Source organism: Heterodontus francisci, chromosome 24 (assembly GCF_036365525.1).
Source record: "Heterodontus francisci isolate sHetFra1 chromosome 24, sHetFra1.hap1, whole genome shotgun sequence".
Classification (NCBI taxonomy): domain Eukaryota; kingdom Metazoa; phylum Chordata; class Chondrichthyes; order Heterodontiformes; family Heterodontidae; genus Heterodontus; species Heterodontus francisci.
In genome coordinates this window covers 49595608-49614718 of record NC_090394.1, presented here as the reverse complement: position 1 = coordinate 49614718, position 19111 = coordinate 49595608, and the positions used below count along the sequence as shown (strand labels likewise).

Below are 19111 nucleotides of genomic sequence, written 5' to 3'. Positions count from 1 at the left end.
TTTATGAAGACTTAATCAGCAGAGCGTTAACTGCTTTCATTGGGTATCTGTTCTACATATCCAACAATCTGTGAGTAAAAGTACTCTTCTAATCTCTAGTCACACCTGAGGCTCATTAATTTTGTACCTGTATCTTTAAATTAGTTGCTCGTAGCCAACCTATTTACAAATCTGTCCAGACTTTTAAAAGCATGGATAGATTATGCTCCCTAAATTACAGATGCTTGTGCTAAACTTTTTTTTTAACCATTATTGTCAATTTTGTAGGACAATACTAAACAATGTGAAGAAAGAACAAGTTGATTTCTTATCTGTTACTTTAGGCAAAGGATTTAACATTCAGACTTATGTGGCAGTTTAGACAAAATGTCATTTTGGAAATGGTTCTTCAATCTTGGTTCAGTGGCAGCACTCTCACCTCTGAGTTCCAATCCAGAAAATTGAGCACATAATATAGGCTGACATTTCAGTGCAGTATTGAGGGAGTGCTGCACTGTCAGAGGGGACAGCTTGTCAGATGAAATATTAAACTGAGACCTGTCATCAGGTGGACGTAAAAGATCCTATGGCACTATTTGAAAAAGAGTAGTGGACGTGGCCTGGCCTGAACAAGCACTACCAAAACAACCAGGGGGAGAAATTCGTTCAGGATTTACCTTGATTCCCCATGGCAGGCAGTGCTGTAGACTGCTCTCTGCACAACCAACACAGCGTTCTGCGATGATACCAATGAAGAAAGCTGCGCACGTCACGCAAGAAGTGACCTGCGGTGCTGCCTGCCCCGGGGAATCGACACAAGTCTTGTGGCTCCACTAGCAGCAACACTACACAAGTGAATTTCTTTCCCATGGTCTCATTATTTCATCACTGGTTGTGGAACCTTACGGTGTGAAAAAAGGTTTGCCTACATTATAATAATGACTAGAACTCAAAATTGCTCACTGTCTATGGAGAACCTTGGGACATCCTGGCGATGTGAAAAGTATTATATGAATGCAAGTTGTTTCTTTCCATAATGAAGCTATCAACTTACAAATCATGAGTAAAAACATACAGTAGGAGTTTTCAGGTACTAATTAAAGCTATATGCTATACATCAAAAAATAATTGGTTTGAGGGCTGTATAATTTGCCACTTAGATGTTTATGTTGTGCAGTATATTTTTTTTAACAAAATCCCAGTGAGTCAAATGCAGAGGTAATCAAATTATATACCAAACTAAGATAACAGTATGCTGAAAAATTTCTAAGTAGGAATAGCACAAAACTCAGAATTAGAGATCTCACAAGTACATTGCACAAAATTAATTACTGCTGAAGTTCAATTAGGCAGAAGCATCACACAGTTGAATAAGGAGCATCCTAGTGAGGTCAAGACTACCCCTAGAACTACAAGAAGCCCAGATCAAATGCCCAACAGCAGCAGACCAAAGACATTCATGAAAAATAAAAATATGTTGTAAGGTTTTCGTTGCTTAATACAATTTTTTTATTGAGAAATTAAAGTTAATTCTCAAAGTCCATAATGAAGGGCAACAGCAGAATAAAAGAGAAGCTAAAGTAAGTCACGAAGGAGTGATGCCAAGGTTGAGTTTTACTAGGGTGGAGATTGTGGGAAGAAGTTAGTCAGGATAGAGACAAGGAATTCCACAGTTTGAACACATTGAGAAGAATAAGTTAGAATAGTAATTGGGGACCTTAATTTTAACACAGTGAACATGTAAAGCAGTATCTTTGGAGCTGAGAAAAAACAATAAAATAAGATTCAGATAAGCAACGATCAAAATTGAATCAATAAAATAGAGAAAAACTAGAATGGCGGTGATGAAGAGATTGAAATGTAATGGAGAGAGAGGGATCACCTCTTAGACAACAAACTTTTTCTTGTAGACTGCCCAGAAGTTCCAGTGAGATGCAAGGAAAGGCTCCCCAGATAAAGAAAAAAAATATTCAAATCTTGAATACACTTAAATTTTATGGAGAGTTGATAATTGCTGAGGAAAAAGGAAATGTTTCGCGTGAAAGAGGGAAATGACATTTGTAAAGGCCATTTTAATTTTTTCACCAAATGCTATTAAAAATGACCCCTAGCAAGGAAATTAGGATTGTAAACCTTTATAATAGGATTTCAATAGTATTCAGTTCTGATGAAAGGTCATCAACCTGAAATGTTAACTCTGTTTCTCTCTCCACAGATGCAGCCTGACCTGCTGAGTATTTTCAGCAATTTTTGTTTTTATTTCAGTAGTATTAACTGTATCTAAATTTCCAATGACATTCATATTGAAATATTTTAAATTTTTACTGCAATACTTACGTTAACAATGATATTAGCAATGGTGGCATTTGACATTTTGCTGTCTCCAAAGCTTTTAATGTTAAAAGCACAAATTTGGATTGAGTGGACTGTACTGAGCACACAGGCCAGGGTTAATACTGTGATTAACTGACGCATGGCTGGTAAGCTGCATAGAAAGAGATTTGTATATTAAATTCAGCACAAGTTACAAGTAACAGAAAATATTTAATGACAGCTTACATTTATATAGCGCATTTAATGTAGTTAAAATGTCCCAAGGCACTTCACAGGAGCTTTCTTGGAATAATATTTGATACTGATCCACATAAAGAGATATTAGGACAAGTGACAAAAAGCTTGACCAAAGAGGTAGGTTTTGAGGAGCGACTTAAAGGGAGCAGAGAGAGGTAAAGAGTCAGAGATGTTTAGGGAGGAAATTCCAAAAATTAGAGCCTAGGCAGCTGAAGGCACAGACACCAATTGTGGAGCAATGAAAATTAGGTATACGTAAGATTCAGAATTGGAGGCGTGCAGAAATCTCAGAGGATTACAGGATTGGATGAGGTAAAGCCTGGCTCGGGTATAAAATTAAAACCCGACCCCGGGCCCGACCCGATAACAGCCAACCCGAACCCGACCCAGGCCCGAGTCCTTTAATTTTTTTAAATGCCCGAACCAGCCCGAAAATAACAAACATATTATTGAAACAGAAAAAAATTGTAGATTAAAACGAAAACAATGCAAAACAAAACAATACAGTCCAGCCCGACCTGACACAAGCCCGAACGCTGGACGCAGAATACAGACCTGACCCCACATGTAGTCGGGTTTGGTCAGGTTTGGGTCGGGTAGCCAGGCTTTGGGAGATGACAGAGATGGGTGGGCTGAGGTCATAGAGGGATTTGAAAACACAGGTGACAATTTTTTAATTAAAGCATTATCAGATTGGAAGCCAATTTAGATCTGCGAGCACAGGGTTGATGGGTGAATGGGGCTTGGTAAGATTTAGGAGTTTTAAATGAATAAGTTTATGAATGGTGAATGGTGCAAGGCCAGCCAGGAGAGCATTGGAATAATCAAGAATGGAGATAACAAAAACATGAATGAATCCTCTGTCCATAAAGTAGTAACTGTTGATGCATAAAGAAATTTTTGTAACCAATAATACTTTTTTGACAAAACAGTGACAGGTTAACCCTCAATGATGTAGGTCTGAAAGGTTTTGCAGTGTTCCTGAAGTTGTTAGAATGACCAATGCATATAATTCAAAAGCATGTTAGTTATAATAGTAATTATAGTCACCAACCTGCTGACAATTTTGATGTAGATGAAGGAATTTATAACAATACTAATTCAATTAATTTACATACATTACCACATTATAAATACAATGTTCTTTCACAGTACAATGACAGATACTACCATCTCAAACGAGAAAAGATTTTATTTCAGATAAACTTAACGGCTTGGTTTTTTTTTGGCTTTTCCAACTTGTGTAATTATCATCTGTTCTTATTTTCCCCTTTTCTCTGATTGCTCCAGTTCCTAGTCATCATGTTTGAATAGTAATTAGGTGAACATGACACAATATCAAACATTTTGCATGTATATATAACTATATAATAAAAACAAAATTAGATTAACGATGGATTAAACATCATCAAATAAAAATTCCAGGTGTGCTTTTTTGAAGTCCATCGGCTGATCACAGTGCATAAAATCAGAAGCAGTAAGTATAATTATTTCTTAACTTGACATTGTGTTCCTTATTATGTGAATTGCTTTGTTAATACAGGTATAAAGTTGTCAAAATGACTTATATCTACCTGGCTGTAGCTCTTGGTCTGTGTAGCGTTCACAGAATTGTGCTTGCAGTGCTACAATTGTACTATCTTTTATTATGACCCCTGTCCTCCAAATGTCCCAGTATGCATTTAGAAAACTTATAAAATATCAACTTGTTTTGAAAAATGATAGTGTAAATAAAGAGCAATATCTGGCTATAGATAAGAATGTAATTTCAACATATGTGTCCAAATCCAATCACAATGCAAATACAAAGGGCTAAAAATTGGCTTTCCTTAGTTTTTGGGTCCGAGGGTCACGATTCGCAACCTGCTTGCACTGGTGCCATTGGAGGTGGCCAGCACATAAATTTTGGAACACGGAAAGGTTGGCAATATCTACAGTTCCAGGCTGGAAGGACCCGGAGGCGTATAAGTTGAGGGTGACAGTGACCTTGAGGGCCATTGGCAGGGCCATTCTTAGCCTGGTGTGAGGCTCCAGGTTGGGTTGCAGCTCAGTGACCACATCCTTGTTGATTCTGAGTTACTTCAGTGTAATTAATTTGCTTCATGATTTCTCCTAAATTCTAGAAATAAAACCAAGAGAACATTAAGCAAATGCAAAAGCAAAATATTGCACATGTTGGAAATCTGAAATAAAAACAGAAAATGTTGGAAATACTCAGCAGGTCAGGCAGCATCTGAGAATAGAGGAACAGAGTTAACATTTCAAGTCAATGAGCTGCTGTCATAACTGATGAAAGGTCAATGATCTGATACGCAACCCTGTTTCTTCAGTTGTTGCCTCAGAAATGAAAAATACTGTAATTGATTTTTTTATAATTTTGGAAAAAATTTGTATCACAGCATTAAAATGGTAAGTTTAGATTTAAGAACTTAAAGTAAAAGTGCCTCAGAAACTGTTACATCTTATCCAGTTACAGCAGTTTAAAGAAAAGTTATACTTTAATCATTCATTATGTTAGGAAGAACTTGGAGAGACAATATAAAATAAAGGGTACTGTAGGATTTGATAAGATCGGGGTGGTTTATACCCCCTCCTGAGGTGGGAACAAACTTGGCAGCGCAAAGCATAGAAACATAGAAAATAGGAGCAGGAGTAGGCCATTCGGCCCTTCAGGCCTGTTCCACCATTCAAAAAAGATCATGGCTGATCGTCTAATTCAGTACCCTGTTCCTGCTTTCTCCCCATATCCCTTGATTCCTTTGGCATTAAGAAATATATCTATCTCCTTCTTGAATATATTTAATGACTTGGCCTCCACTGCCTTCTGCGGTAGAGAATTCCACAGATTCACCATCCTCAGTGAAGAAATTTCTTCTCATCTCGGTTCTAAATGGCATACCCTGTTTCCTGATACTGTGATCCCTGGTTCTGGACTCCCCAGCCATCAGGAACATCCTCCCTGCATCTAGCCTGTCTAGTCCTTATAGAATTTTATAGGTTTCTGTGAGCTCCCCTCTCATTCTTCTAAACTCTAGTGAATATAGGCCTAGTCAGCCTGATCTCTCTTCATACGTCAAACCTGCCATCCCAGGAATCAGCCTAGTAAATCTTCTTTGCACTCCCTCCATGGCAAGAACATCCTTCCTCAGATAAGGAGACCGAAAGCTTGTTGTGAATCGACTTTATTGAGACAAAGGTAAGGACAAGTTTATTAAGTTTTCAGATAAACCATAGTTACAAACTCAGGCAATGATCAACAGTCTAACACAGATTCTACCCGTATTAGAGACTGGACGACAGAATGCATGACTCTTTCTTTTGCAGCTTCTGGTCTTCAAGTTCTTTTGGTCGGTCTCTCTCTCTTGTCTCTTGTTGTTCCAAAATTCTCTGCCATACAGGCTATCAATTAACTTTCCCTTTCCCCAATCAGGGCTGAATTTTATTGGGGTTGAACTCAGCACGGTGCCTGCATTTAGCGGCCGCCGCAGAGTTCCCATGATATTACACGCGGGGCTCATTAGAATCACTGAGCTGAGCCTCTCCCCCCCCCCAACGATATTACGTGGCGAGAGGCGGGACATTCGGCGCAGTGAGGAACCCTTTGACAGCTGTGCAGCAGGTGCTGGGGCCCTATTTTAAGCGCCTCAGCACCTGCTTCCTGACAGCTGTCAAAGAATACTTACCTAACTGCTGAAGAGTGGGGCTGCTTTCAATCTGGCAGCAAAGCAGAAAGTACTGCAGAAATCCAGCAGGTCAGGCAGCATCTGTGGAGAGAGAAGCAGAGTTAACTTGTCCAAGTTCATAGACCAGAAAGTTAACTCTGCTTCTCTCTCCACAGATGCTGCCTGACCTGCTGAGTTACCTCAGCACTTTCCACTTTTCTGCCACATACTTAACCTGCTGTGTCCCAGTGTCCCGTGAAGTTGTGATTCTCTTCTCCCACTCAAGTGTAACATTCCTTCTTGTAGGCGTGCTGCACCCGGGTGAATAATCTTAAATTTGCACATTCCAGGACGTGAGACTTAAATAGACCGTAAAAGGTATTACAGAGAACGCACTGACACAAATGGGAATGCACGGGTGTCACAGCAATGTAAATGCATCTTTCACTAAATGTTCCTCACCAACATGTGTGTCCTTTTCTCTGTGTGAATGATTTCATAGAGTCATACAGCACCAAAACAGGCCCTTCAGCCCACGCCGACCATCAACCACCTATATTATACTAATCCTACATTAATCCCATTTTTCTCTCTCACATCCCCACCTTCCCTCAATTCTCCTACCTACACTAGGGGCAATTTTTACAATGGCCAATTTACCTATCAACCCGTAAGTCTTTGGCACGTGGGAGGAAAGCAGAGCACCAAGAGGAAACTCACGCAGTCACAGGGAGAACTTGCAAACTCCGCACAGGTAGTACCCAGAACAGAACCTGGGTCGCTGGAGTTGTGAGGCTGCGGTGCTAACCACTGCGCCACTCATATGTGTGCCAGCATATAGCGCCAATGTCACATCCCTTTGCACCATTGGCCCGTGAAGAGCCAACGTATGCAATAACATCATTGCCATGCCACCATTACACATGAGTGTCTCCACGGATGCAGTGACATGGACATTGGCTCAGTCAGCTGCTGCCTCTAATGGTTTACACAGGGATGCTACAGATGTGGACTGGTGCACAGCAGGTGAGCGAGGGCGATGTGCGGCTTGCAGAGCTCATGTCCGTTCCTCTGGAGCAGACAGCCTTTGTCTGACAAGCACTGCTGTACATCCCTAGCTCACTGCTCGCCCTGCATGCAGAGCTGGGTGCCATGTGCCCTCCCATGCATCCTTCATATTGTAGGTCCTCAGCGTCCTCATAGTCCTGTTGACGTCTCTCCTCATCATGCCATGCAGAGCAGCAAAGCAAGGAGCTGGCCTTTCTGGCCCGTAGTACAGGGTATCACCCTATCCATACAGGCATTGGAGGCGTTCTTTCAGCATGCCAATCTCCTGCTCAATGGTGGCTCATGTAGCTCAGTGACTGGTGTTGTATCTCTCTGCAGCAGTGGTGGAGTCTCTCACTGGTGTCGGGAGCCATGTCTTCAAAGGATAGCCCTTATCTCCAAGAAGCTACCCCTCCATCTGAGCCAGTTCAGTGAACAGTAGTGGCAGCCGGGACTGGCGCAAGACCCAGGTGTCATGGCAGCTGCCTGAGAGGCGGTCACACGTTCGCTGCCAGCATCTGCGGTGTTCACATACCAACTTCACCTAGATTGAGAGGGCTCCTTTAATGGTGCCGTCTGTAGTTGGTAGCCTGGCGGGAGGCCTGATGGCCACATGAGTGCAGTCTATGAACATTACAACCTATGGTTCTCCGCTAATGATGCCAGAACCAATGGCCTTCTGGGCCTGGCTGTAAGAGTCCGTCCTGAAGCGGACTTCCTCACTGGTGCAGGGCATTGGTGACCTCCCTGATGCAGCGGTGCACTGCTGACTGTGTGACTTCACAAAGGTCTCTGTTAGGCCCCTAAAAGGCTGCAAAGGCGTCAGGCTTGAGAACCGCTGCCACTATGAGGAAGAAAGGTATGGGATGTCCACCGGAGCCCATGGGCAGCAGGTCATCCTTGAGCAGGGCACAGAGACGTGTCACCACCCTCTCTATCTGCGCAATATCCTCTGACACTGGTGCTCTGGCATCTGATGGCATATCATGTGGGGCCTGTAGATGCACGGCAAACGTAACAGCGGGCTCTCCTTGGGGGCTGCTGCTCATGACAGGGGGCATCTACGTGGATCACACCTGCCTGCTGGTATCACCTCTGGCGCATACGGATCCTCATGTGCAGAGGATCACACAATGTAGAATGAGCCACACTTATTTCTATGTGATAAATAAAGTTGAACCCAGCATGTATTCAAAGGTTCCTAACAGGGCATGGATTGGTGTTGACGGGTAGTTTAGTTTAGTTTAGTTTAGTTTAGAAATACAGCACTGAAACAGGCCCTTCAGCCCACCGAGTCTGTGAGGACCATCAACCACCCATTTGTACGAATCCTACATTAATCCCATGTTCCTACCACATCCCCACCTGTCCCTATATTTCCCTACCACCTACCTAGGTGGTACATCAGCTGCTTTCCTGGATCAACTATGTGGTGTGCCATGGCATTGCCCATCTTGGCCAACACTCAGAGTGGAACAAAATGCCCACATCAAGATCCTACCAGCTGAATTGATTGCCCCCACCATCCATAAAACCTTAATGCTCCTGCCCTTTCTGGCACCTTCCCCACATAGAGGGTGCCTAGTGTGCCATTGCTCCCTCACAAACACAGAGTGTACACTGTTAACGGAGGGATGGTACATAGTACCTCCCTTCATGCCAGCACAGCTTTCCCTCCAGTAATCCCAGACCCCTTCCTTTTCAGAATGCAGAATGCAACCCCTGTGTATCACCCCCCCCCCCTTTGAGAATACAGAGTTAGACCCCTGCATATGTCCCCCCTCCCTTCTCCCTTCCAGAATGCAGAGTTAAACCCATGTGTATCCCCCTCCCTCCTCCCTTCTGTAATGCAGAGTGAGGAGCCTCCGGGTTTTCAGATCATGAACGGGACGGCATACGATGGCCACCCATTCAACTAAGCTTTATTAATAAGGGCATTGAGTACAAGAGCAACTTGCAAAGAACACTGGTTTGGCCTCAACTGGAGTTTTGCGTTCAGTTTGGTTGCCACACTTTAAGAAAGATATGAAGGCATTAGAGTGAGTGCAGAAAAAATTCACAAGGATGGTTCCAGGGCTGAGGAACTTCAGCTACGTGGATAGGTTTGAGAGGTTGGGACTGTTTTCCTTGGAGAAGAGAAGGTTGAGAGGAGAATTTGGTCAAAGTGTTCAAAATCATGAGGGGTCTGGACAGAGTAGATAGGGAAAAACTGCTCTCATTGGCGGAAGGATCGAGAATGAGAGGGCACAGATTTAAGATAATTGGCAAAAGAAGCAATGGTGACATGAGGAAAAACTTTTTCACGCAGCGAGTGCTTAGGATCTGGTATGCACTGCCTGACAGCGTGGTGGAGGCAGGTTCAATTGTGGCATTCAAGAGGCAATTGTATTCTTATCTGAAAAGGATGAATGTGCAGGGCTATGGGGAGAAGGCGGGGGAGTGGTCCTAGGTAGATTACTCTTTCGGACAGCCAGCGCAGACACGACGGGCTGAATGGCCTCCTCTGCACTGCAACAATTCTGAATATTCTGTGGTTCTGTGAATTTATTTGGGGGTAATTGCTCTGCTCATAACAATGCTTTTGTAATTATTTGATTGCAAGTTATTTGATCCTTTTTTCAAAGTTCCAAAAATCAATATTTGCATTGATGCCAAGAAATAATTGTTACTAATTAGCTCTGTAGTCTCTAGATAACAATGCAGGGCCTAACTGGCTTATCTTTGGTTTCAGCATTCTCATTTCAAAACATGTTTTTGGTCCAGCAATCAATCATGATATTCCTTGAAAGTTTCTGAAAATCGGAAATATGATCAAATAATGTTGGAATCAACTTTCCAGTAATATGGTTTTAAAATTATTTTTCTTTTCTCAGAAAGGGTTGATGAACCTGACTGAATACACTAAAGAAGAAAAGGGTTGAATTTAAATAGGAAGCCGAGGCTGTGAATAGTTGGCTTCAATGAAAGGCAGTGGCCGGGGAGTGGAATGGAATCAGAGGCAAGGATATGAAGTTTGTGCAGTGGTGCTGAGACAATGCTTTCATTCTTCTCAATGTTCAACCGGTGATAATTGCAGTTCATCCAGGGTTGAATATGGGACAAGTAGGCTGACAACAAGATGTAGTGCAAGGGTCAAGAAAGGTGATTGTGCTGAGTGTCAAGGGTGCATGTGGACCCTGATGTTATGTTCCGAGATGATGGCCCCAAGGGATATTGTGGGGACAGATCAAAAGTAAGCTAATCAGCTAACAAACTAACTGTGGACCTGTGGAGCCAATTTATAAAAAATAACAAGCAGAAGCTAACAGGACAGCTGCAGATAGCTTAATAGTAGCCTATTGTTTAATAATCAGCCTAACAGTTCAAGGAGTGGGGATGTGAAACTACTGAAATAAAATGCAAAAATAAAATGCTGGGACGAATAAACCAATCATGCACTGATAACAGAAGTCTGCAAACCACTCAGAAACAAGGGTGGGGGGGTGGGGAGGTGCGTTACTAGTTTTGTTCGAATAACTATAAGAAAGGCTTTGGCAGCATCTGTGGAAAGAGAAGCAGAGTTAACGTTTCGGGTGACCCGAAACGTTAACTCTGCTTCTCTTTCCACAGATGCTGCCAGACCTGCTGAGTGGTTCCAGCATTTCTTGTTTTTATTTCAGATTTCCAGCATCTGCAGTATTTTGCTTTTATATAAGAAAGGCTTGCTGTAGTGAGCACATGTTCTTTTGTTTTGCTTTTCGTTCTTTTGTAACCTTGGAATGTAACAACCGTATACTGCAATAAAGTTTCTAAAAGTTACGGTCGGACTTCTTCTCTCTTTGTAACTGATGGGATCCAACAGATATCAAGTAGATGAAGAAGAGGAGCCAGCCAATGACAGATCCTTGGAGGATTCCACAGAGATAATGGTGCAAAGGCAGGAAGAGAGGCCATTGCTGGAGCTCTCTGATTACAATTGGAAAGGTAAGAGTGGAAGCAAGCAAGAGGAGTGGTACTCAGCTGGACAACAGAGGGGAGTGTTGAAGGAGGATGGTTTGTCAACTTTAAAGGCTGCAGAGAGATTGAGAAGGATGAGGAGGGATAGTGCCCATTGTCACAGTCACAGAGAGATGTCATTTGAGTCTTTGATTAGGGCCATTTCAATCATGTGGCAGGGAAGAAACCTGATTGAAGAGATTCAAACATGGAGTTGGAAGAAACATGGGCACAGATTTGGGAAGCAACAGCACATTCAAGGACCTTGGAGATGGGGCAGTAGTTTGCAAGGACAAAGGAGTCAGGTTTTTTTTTGAGCAGGTCATTGATGACAGAAGTTTTGAAGGGGAGAGGACAGTACTTTAGGAGGGGAAACCTGCAAGCATGGGGGCCAGGAAAGGACGTTGATGATCAGCAGCTTTGTGGGAATGAGATTGAATGAGCAAGAGGTGGGTCTTGGGGACAAGATGATCTTGGACAATGCATGAGGGGAGATTAGAAAGAAGCAAGAGAAAGATGCAGGTTCAGGGCTAGAGGGAAACCTTGTCGTAAGTTTGGTTTTGTGGGCAAGCTGAACAGATAGTCTCAGTCTTATGAAAAGGTCCTCACACATGGTTGGTGCTGAGGCTGGAGGGGGCAGGGGAGAGGGTTTAAAGAGATGGATGGTAGTAAAGAAAATAAGCCAGAGGTTATCTTTACATTCCGGAATGATCCTGGAGTAGTGAGCAATTTTGGATCAGCAGAGCAGACTCGGCAATGCTGGATCTGAGCCACCCAGATCTGGCAATAGATGGCTAAACCATTTGTACGCCTGACAGGTTCAGGTCTGCACCCCTTGGACTTGAGGGAGTGAAGATAGGGGCTGTAACAGGATGAAGGAACAGGCCGAGAGAGAGCTTTGTTGAGCATCAGAGGCAGAGATGAGGGAGTGATTGAGCATATTGAGCGCACTGTGGAAGTATTGTGACAAAGAGAGGGCCATAGATTAGACAGGTGGGTGTTTGAAAGTGCAATTGTAAGTGACGAGGAAGTTATTTTGAAGGGCGGATGTAGAAGGAAGTGAGCTTTCAAGGGGTTGGGATGTAAGTGGTGAGGAATACAAGAAAGGCTCAATCTGTGATTGAGATGATGAAAGTAGAGAGGCCACATGATATAGAGTTCTTTATTGCTCAACTCCTTCCTATTTCTATTTTAACCTTTTATTTAAAAATTACCTTGAACTGTATTATTTCCTCTTATATCTTGCTCATGTTTACCAAAGTATTAGCCCCTCCCTTTCCAAATCTAGTTTAAGTGACTCCCAGTTACGCTTTTGTGTTTTGCACAATTTAGATCCCTATCTTCTCATATAATTCTAATTTACATGGGAAGGGCTCCCACAGTCAAATTTATCTATAAAGTCAAATTGTCTGCTGTACACATTTTAAAAACTACTCCCAAAGTCAATTATCCTGCTCATTCATGCCATACTCACAGATTGTACTGAAAATAACCCAGGTGCCATTATCTTTGCAACATATTCTTTAAATAAACCCACCATATCTTTACACATCTTCAGTTTCCAGACCATCCCTCCATCATATAATTTGTTATCACAGTGAAAACATAACCAGAGAGAAACTACAAACATGGCAGCAAAAAGTAAATCATCTGGAAATGAAAAAAAACTTACCTGGATCTAAACAGGAAAGAAAATTAGGGAAAATATGATAGAAGTTGCAAAGGAAAATAACAATTAGAATGTGCACTAAACTTTTCATGATTACAATCAGTCTTTGCTTTCCAACAAGCTAAGACAAAGGTCCATTGTTGGAAAGAAATCACAAAGAATGACCGTCAACATATTTGTTCAGCGCCATCTTCTGATTAAATAGATAACCATTTATTCATATTAACATTTTATTCATATTAATTGATCTCAGTTGTATGAGGATACAATAGCTGTATAGCAGTGCAAAAATTTTTATTACATTACCATTGGCAGCTGTAAGGAAGTTGAAGGATTTTCCTTCTGTAGAACTCAGGTGTGTGCAACTCCACAGCAAAGAGATAATGACATCTGTATTTGTCAGTGGTTTGGAAAAAGTGAAACTAGGTACTGGGTAGGTTCAGTCAGTGGTAATAATAGTAACCACCTCAGCACATAATATAATTAAAGCTGTGACAGGTACCAACGTACGTGTAATGTTACATTTGTTATTCATTTACTTTAATATTGGATATTGATTTCCGTATCCATGCAGCTGTCACTATATATCTCTTATTCAAATGGATTTTTGTTACAAGGAATGTAGTTTTCAAAGTTTGATTTTGGAGGCTACAACATATTGGTCACAGAAAAATAGGACCTGACTTCACTCGTGTAATTTCACAAATTATAAACTTCTAAACTAAGTTAGTTATCAGAGGAGGCATAGAGTGAGTAATCGAAGCAAAATCTCAGGAGAAGTAACCCTTTCATGCACATCTGTAGCCTGATATAGAGCAACAGCCCGGTTATATATCAGCATTCTTGGTAATGGATTGGAATATGTCATGAGAACGGGAATCCTGGTGATGTGTAGAAAATCATTTAGAAAGTGGAGATAATTCTTTTACAAAAACATTGCCAAGCATATATGGCAACAACTAATAAATTTTAGGTTCAGTCTCTATTTAGGAAAATATTTATAAAGAATGGATTTAGAATATCATTGCACGGAGAACACAGAGGAAACTGTATTAAAAACAAGAAATGCTGGAAATACTCAGCAGGTCTGGCAGCATCTGTGGAGAGAGAAGCAGAGTTAACGTTTCAGGTCAGTGACCCTTCTTCAGAACTGTTATGTTCAGAACTGTCCCCAGTTATTGAAGGACTACACTATTTTGATCTGTTATGAACACAGGGATAATTGGCATCACATAACATATTTACAAATAGCATAATTGAAAGTTTAAAAGACATCGGATAAAATTGTCCTGCATACAAATATTGATGGGATAATATTGGTAACTGTGAGGTAATTACAAATGGCTATAAGAATGCCGTTTTTCACATCATGTAGTCCTGATGACAAGTTAAGAAATCTATAACGTGTAATCTTCAAATTTAACATTTGACAACCATTTGGTCTTTTTCAATGAACATAATTATTTTCTGCTGGCAATACCTAAGAACGTTGTGTAAGACTATGTTAAGGTATAAACCACATCTCAAAGAGCTTGAACTTCATACTTCAGTGAATGTGCCCATAAAGAGAACAGAGGAAATTCTAGTTGGATAACTTCAACTGGTGGAAGTTAAATGCCAATGCTAAAATTGCAAAGGAAAGTGAACAAAATGTTAAAAGCTACAACAAATGCAGAGTGGTGCAGAAAATATCTCAGAAAATTATGATAATGATCAAGACTACCACAATATGACAACACTAACATACATTTATAAAATACTTATATAAAATCTCCCCAGGCATAACAGAAAGGGAAAAAAAGGTGCAGTAAGTGACATAAAGGAATGGGCATCGATCCATAGTGCAAGGTGACATAGATGTGTTCAAAGCTTGATAAACATGAGTTTTAAGAAGGTTTTTAAAGGTGGTGAGAGAAGTGAAAGGGATTTAGGGAGATGAATCCAGAAAGTACAGTTGAGACAGCTGAAGACTCTATCACTAACAATGGACAAAGTGACAGGGAATTCACAAAAGGCCAGAACTAGATGTTTGAAGAGCAGGAGGGGGTAAGGCCGTAATAGGCTGTAGAGAGATTTGAAGCTGAGGGCAAAGATTTTAATTCAGATATAATAGGGGGTGGGGAGCCATTGTAGATCAGAGAGGATAGAAGTCATTGATGAGAGGGACTTAGTGGGGAACAGAATATAGGCAGCTGAAGTCCAGGAAGAAAACACAAGTTGTCACATTGCAGGACTTGTTTGCAATAATTTTTCCACAGTAACGATTTCAGAGTGAGTTAGAAATAAATGTGTGTTAAAATTTGGTGAGTTCACGCAGGTTTAAAATCTGTATAGCCACTGAGACAAAAAGGGGTTTAAATGTTTTAATGAGCCAAATATCTTTTCAGTTTTCCTATTGACTGGGGACATTAAGTAACATTATCCACTTTTCAACTACCAGTATATCAATATTCTTAGAGACAATATTCTTAAATACACAGCAGGGTTGTTACGAATTTGGGTCTGGCGTAGATACTTCAGCTTCAGTGGTAACGTTCAATTACAAAGGTAGATCCCATATCCTTTACATGTGACTGAAGTCTTAAGTGGCCCAATACCTCCTACTTCTATAATGGTGTAAACCAAGGGTGCAAGTACTTGTCCAAATTTTTCACAGGTGGACCAAAAAATACTACTTGATAAGACAAGGCTAGATACGAATTGTTAAGCTTCTTCATTTGACAGCAAATTAACGTAGAACAATAGTTATAATCAGTCATTGAATTGAATCAGTGCAACTTGCCTTCATAGATAATTATTGTCTTCAAAGATAATGAACATGTTAAGCTCCCACACATCAGTGGGTCATCCTGCTTGTGTTAAACAAAATGCCCGAGAAGTTTATTGGTACCTCACCTGTTTTATAGATGTAAAATGAGCACCTAAGCATCCAATATGATGGGCAGTATGCACACGCCCATTCTATGTCAGAAGTGTTTCACTCATCATATTGGATCAGGTTTCTCTACATGCATCCAGGGCAAGATCCATAGGTATTCAAATCGGTAATTAAAAATATTTAAATAAGGGTGTACCATTTGTTGTAGGACTGTTTTGTGAAATTGGGCAATTCCAGCCCATGACTCAACAGGTATTAAACTCACTCAGCAACTTGTGACATTAACAGGTATGAAGGACTCATCAGCAGAATTATTTAAAGGGTTCATCCACTTCATGCATGTTAGTTGCTGGTTCATCCTTTTATGACACTGCTTAACTTTTGGACACTTTTGGCCCTGTTTTTTCACTTCTACAATTGAAATTCTGACTTATGAGACTTATTACTGTTTTTGGTTGCTTTCAAACAGTTTAACAGTCATGGGATGTCTGATAGATATGCCTTTTGGTCAGGAGGACAAGGGGAAGCAGCCAAGAAGACAGGAGACAACAGGAGCACCTGGGACAAGATGGAGGAAGAGGGAACTGTCCAGGGGGCCATACCCACAGCGACGCTTCAGGAGCATCTCAACATTACCGGGGAGCAATGGGTCAGGCACCTGCATTTCACCAAGAAGGCTATCACCGAGCTATATCACCAGTTTCAGCCACAATTTGAACGTCAAACCAAAACATAGGCAGCATGGCCTGTGGCTCTCAAGGTCATTTTGGCTCTTAACTATTACATCATGGTCTTGTTCCAAGCTGCAGTGAGTAAGATCAGTGATATCTCCTAGATTGCTTTTCACCGTTGCATCAGGGTTGTCACTGAGGCTCCCTATAACAAAATGCCTACAACTCTTTTTTCATGGTCAGAAATAAACAGGATGCAGCAGCACATGGCTTCATCCGTATTGCAGACTTCCCTGGGGGGCAAGGACTGCATGCATATTGCCATGCTTGCTCACCTTTACCATCCTGACATCTTTCTGAATAGAAAGGAATTCTACGCCCTCAAAATCCAGCTTGTTTACAATCACAGGAATGCATCATGTATCTCAGTCCAAGTTTCCTGGTAGTAGTCATAATTCCTTCATCCTTTATCTCTGTCCATTTTTGTGCCAGCTTTATTCTAACCAGGCCATCAGGTTACAGACTGGCTACTAGGCGTCTGAGGCTATTCCCTCCAGACTTGGTTCATGGTGCCTGCCAGGAACCTGGACACAGCAGCAGAGCTGGCCTAGAACAAGAGCCATTCTGCCACATGATGAGAAACATCATCACACTGACAGTCGACGTGCTCAAATAATACTTCTGCCTCGATCGGTCCAGAGGAGCTTTGCAGTACAGCCCTGAGCAGGTACCCAGAATTTATTTATTTATTTATTTAGAGATACAGCACTAAAAGAGGCCCTTCATTTGTTGCATGCACCATAACTTTGCCATCATGAGGCACCAGCCCTTACCACCACCTGGGCAGCAAGAAAAGGGGCATCAACCATGAGTGCCTCTACCAGCTGGAGCTCATCTAGAGCCCTGCACATGAACCATCCCCAATACAGCAACAGTCCTGCAATCTTATCATCAGCATCCTTATTTCCACCATCCAATTGCCTTCCTTCAGTCCAGCCTCATAAGTCTTGTTCTCACTTCATTACAAATATAAACACCTACACCAAATCCTGAACAAAAATCTATCCAACAACTCAATCCCAAGTGCATTGAATAATTAAGAATCACGTTTATTCAACCTCTTAGTGCCTGTTTTCTGTGCTTCTTTACCTCCTTGATCTCCTATGAAGGGTTTCCTCAGCAGCGACAGCTGGAGAGGTGGAATGCTGCTGAGCTTCCATTGAGAACACCACCTGGCCATGATGAGCAACCTCGAGCAGCCGTAAGCCTTGAGGGCTCAGATGCTGACTGCATCATCTCGGTATGGGACAGAGCAGCCTCGCCCAGTTGGCTGTGTGCCACTAACAAGGGTACTGATGCAATGGGCTGCAGGGGTAGCAGTTGTAAGCTGTCGTGGAAGGTGTATGCCCTTTGGCAGCTTGGGTCCTTTAAGCCAGCATCGGAATCCTCTGCATCAGATCTCACCATCTGCTGGCACCATGGTGTCTTATCTGGTGATTCACCACATGAAGCCCACTTCTGCACTTAAAGTACAGGTAGTGCTAATCTCTGAGCTGGTGCTTACTATGGTTAGATCGAGTGACAGTGCATCTTCAGGAAGGTTGGTCTCTTCTTTCTGAATGGCAAAGGTGTCTCCACATTTTCATCACCTGAAATCAAAGAAAGGTACAAGGGTTAGCTTTTAGTGTGAAGGGAGAGCAGTGAGAGAAGTGGCGAATAAAAGCAGTTGCAGTTTGTCAAGGCAGAGTGCATAGGGTGAGATAGAAGTAAGAGGAAAATAGAAGATAACATGTGAAAAAACCCTGCAAGACATCTCCTCCAGTATTGCCACTCACCATGTCACCAACTAGAGAACAGACAATCTTAGAAACATAGAAAATAGGAGCAGGAGTAGGCCATTCGGCCCCTCGAGCCCCTTTCGCCCCAAGAGCTACAGCTAACTCCTTCTTGAAAACATACAATGTTTTGGCCTCAACTGCTTTCTGTGGTAGCAAATTCCACAGGCTCACCACTCTCTGGGTGAAGAAATGTCTCCTCAGCTCAGTCCTGAAAGGTTTACCCCGTATCCTTAGACTATGACCCCTGGTTCTGGACTTCCCCCCCATCGGGAACATCCTTCCTGCACCTACCCTGTCAAGTCCTGTTAGAATTTTATAGGTTTCTATGAGATGCCCCCTCACTCTTCTGAACTCCAGCGAATACAACCCTAACCAGCTCAATCTCTCCTCATACGTCAGTCCCACCATCCCAGGAATCAGTCTGGTAAACCTTCGCTGCATTCCCTCTATAGCAAGAACATCCTTCCTCAGATAAGGAGAACAAAACTGCACACAATATTCCAGGTGTGGCCTCACCAAGGCCCTGTATAATTGCAGCAAGATATCCCTGCTCATGTACTTGAATCCTCTCGCTATGAAGGCCAACATACCATTTGCCTTTTTTACTGCCTGTTGCACCTGCATGCTTACCTTCAGCGACTGGTGTACAAGAACCCCCAGGTCTCGTTGCATATTCCCCCTCTCTCAGTTTATAGCCATTCAGATAATAATCTGCCTTCCTGTTTTTGCTACCAAAGTGGATAACCTCACATTTATCCCCATTATACTGCATCTGTCATGCATTTGCCCACTCACTCAATTTGTCCAAATCACCCTGAGGT

At 42.0% G+C, this 19111-nt stretch overlaps 1 protein-coding gene across 1 annotated transcript in view; it reads right to left on the bottom strand.

Moving 5' to 3' along the window:
- dnase1 (deoxyribonuclease I) overlaps positions 1 to 13296 on the bottom strand; it is a 32492-nt gene extending 19196 nt beyond the window's left edge. The window contains exons 1-2 of the mRNA XM_068056848.1: positions 13210 to 13296; positions 2317 to 2464 (exon numbers count right to left, since the gene is read on the bottom strand). Of these exons, the coding sequence (XP_067912949.1) occupies positions 2317 to 2454 (138 nt within the window). The 5' untranslated portion in view covers positions 2455 to 2464; positions 13210 to 13296. The remainder of the gene's footprint in view (positions 1 to 2316; positions 2465 to 13209) is intronic.
- Between the last annotated feature and the right edge of the window lie 5815 nt (positions 13297 to 19111).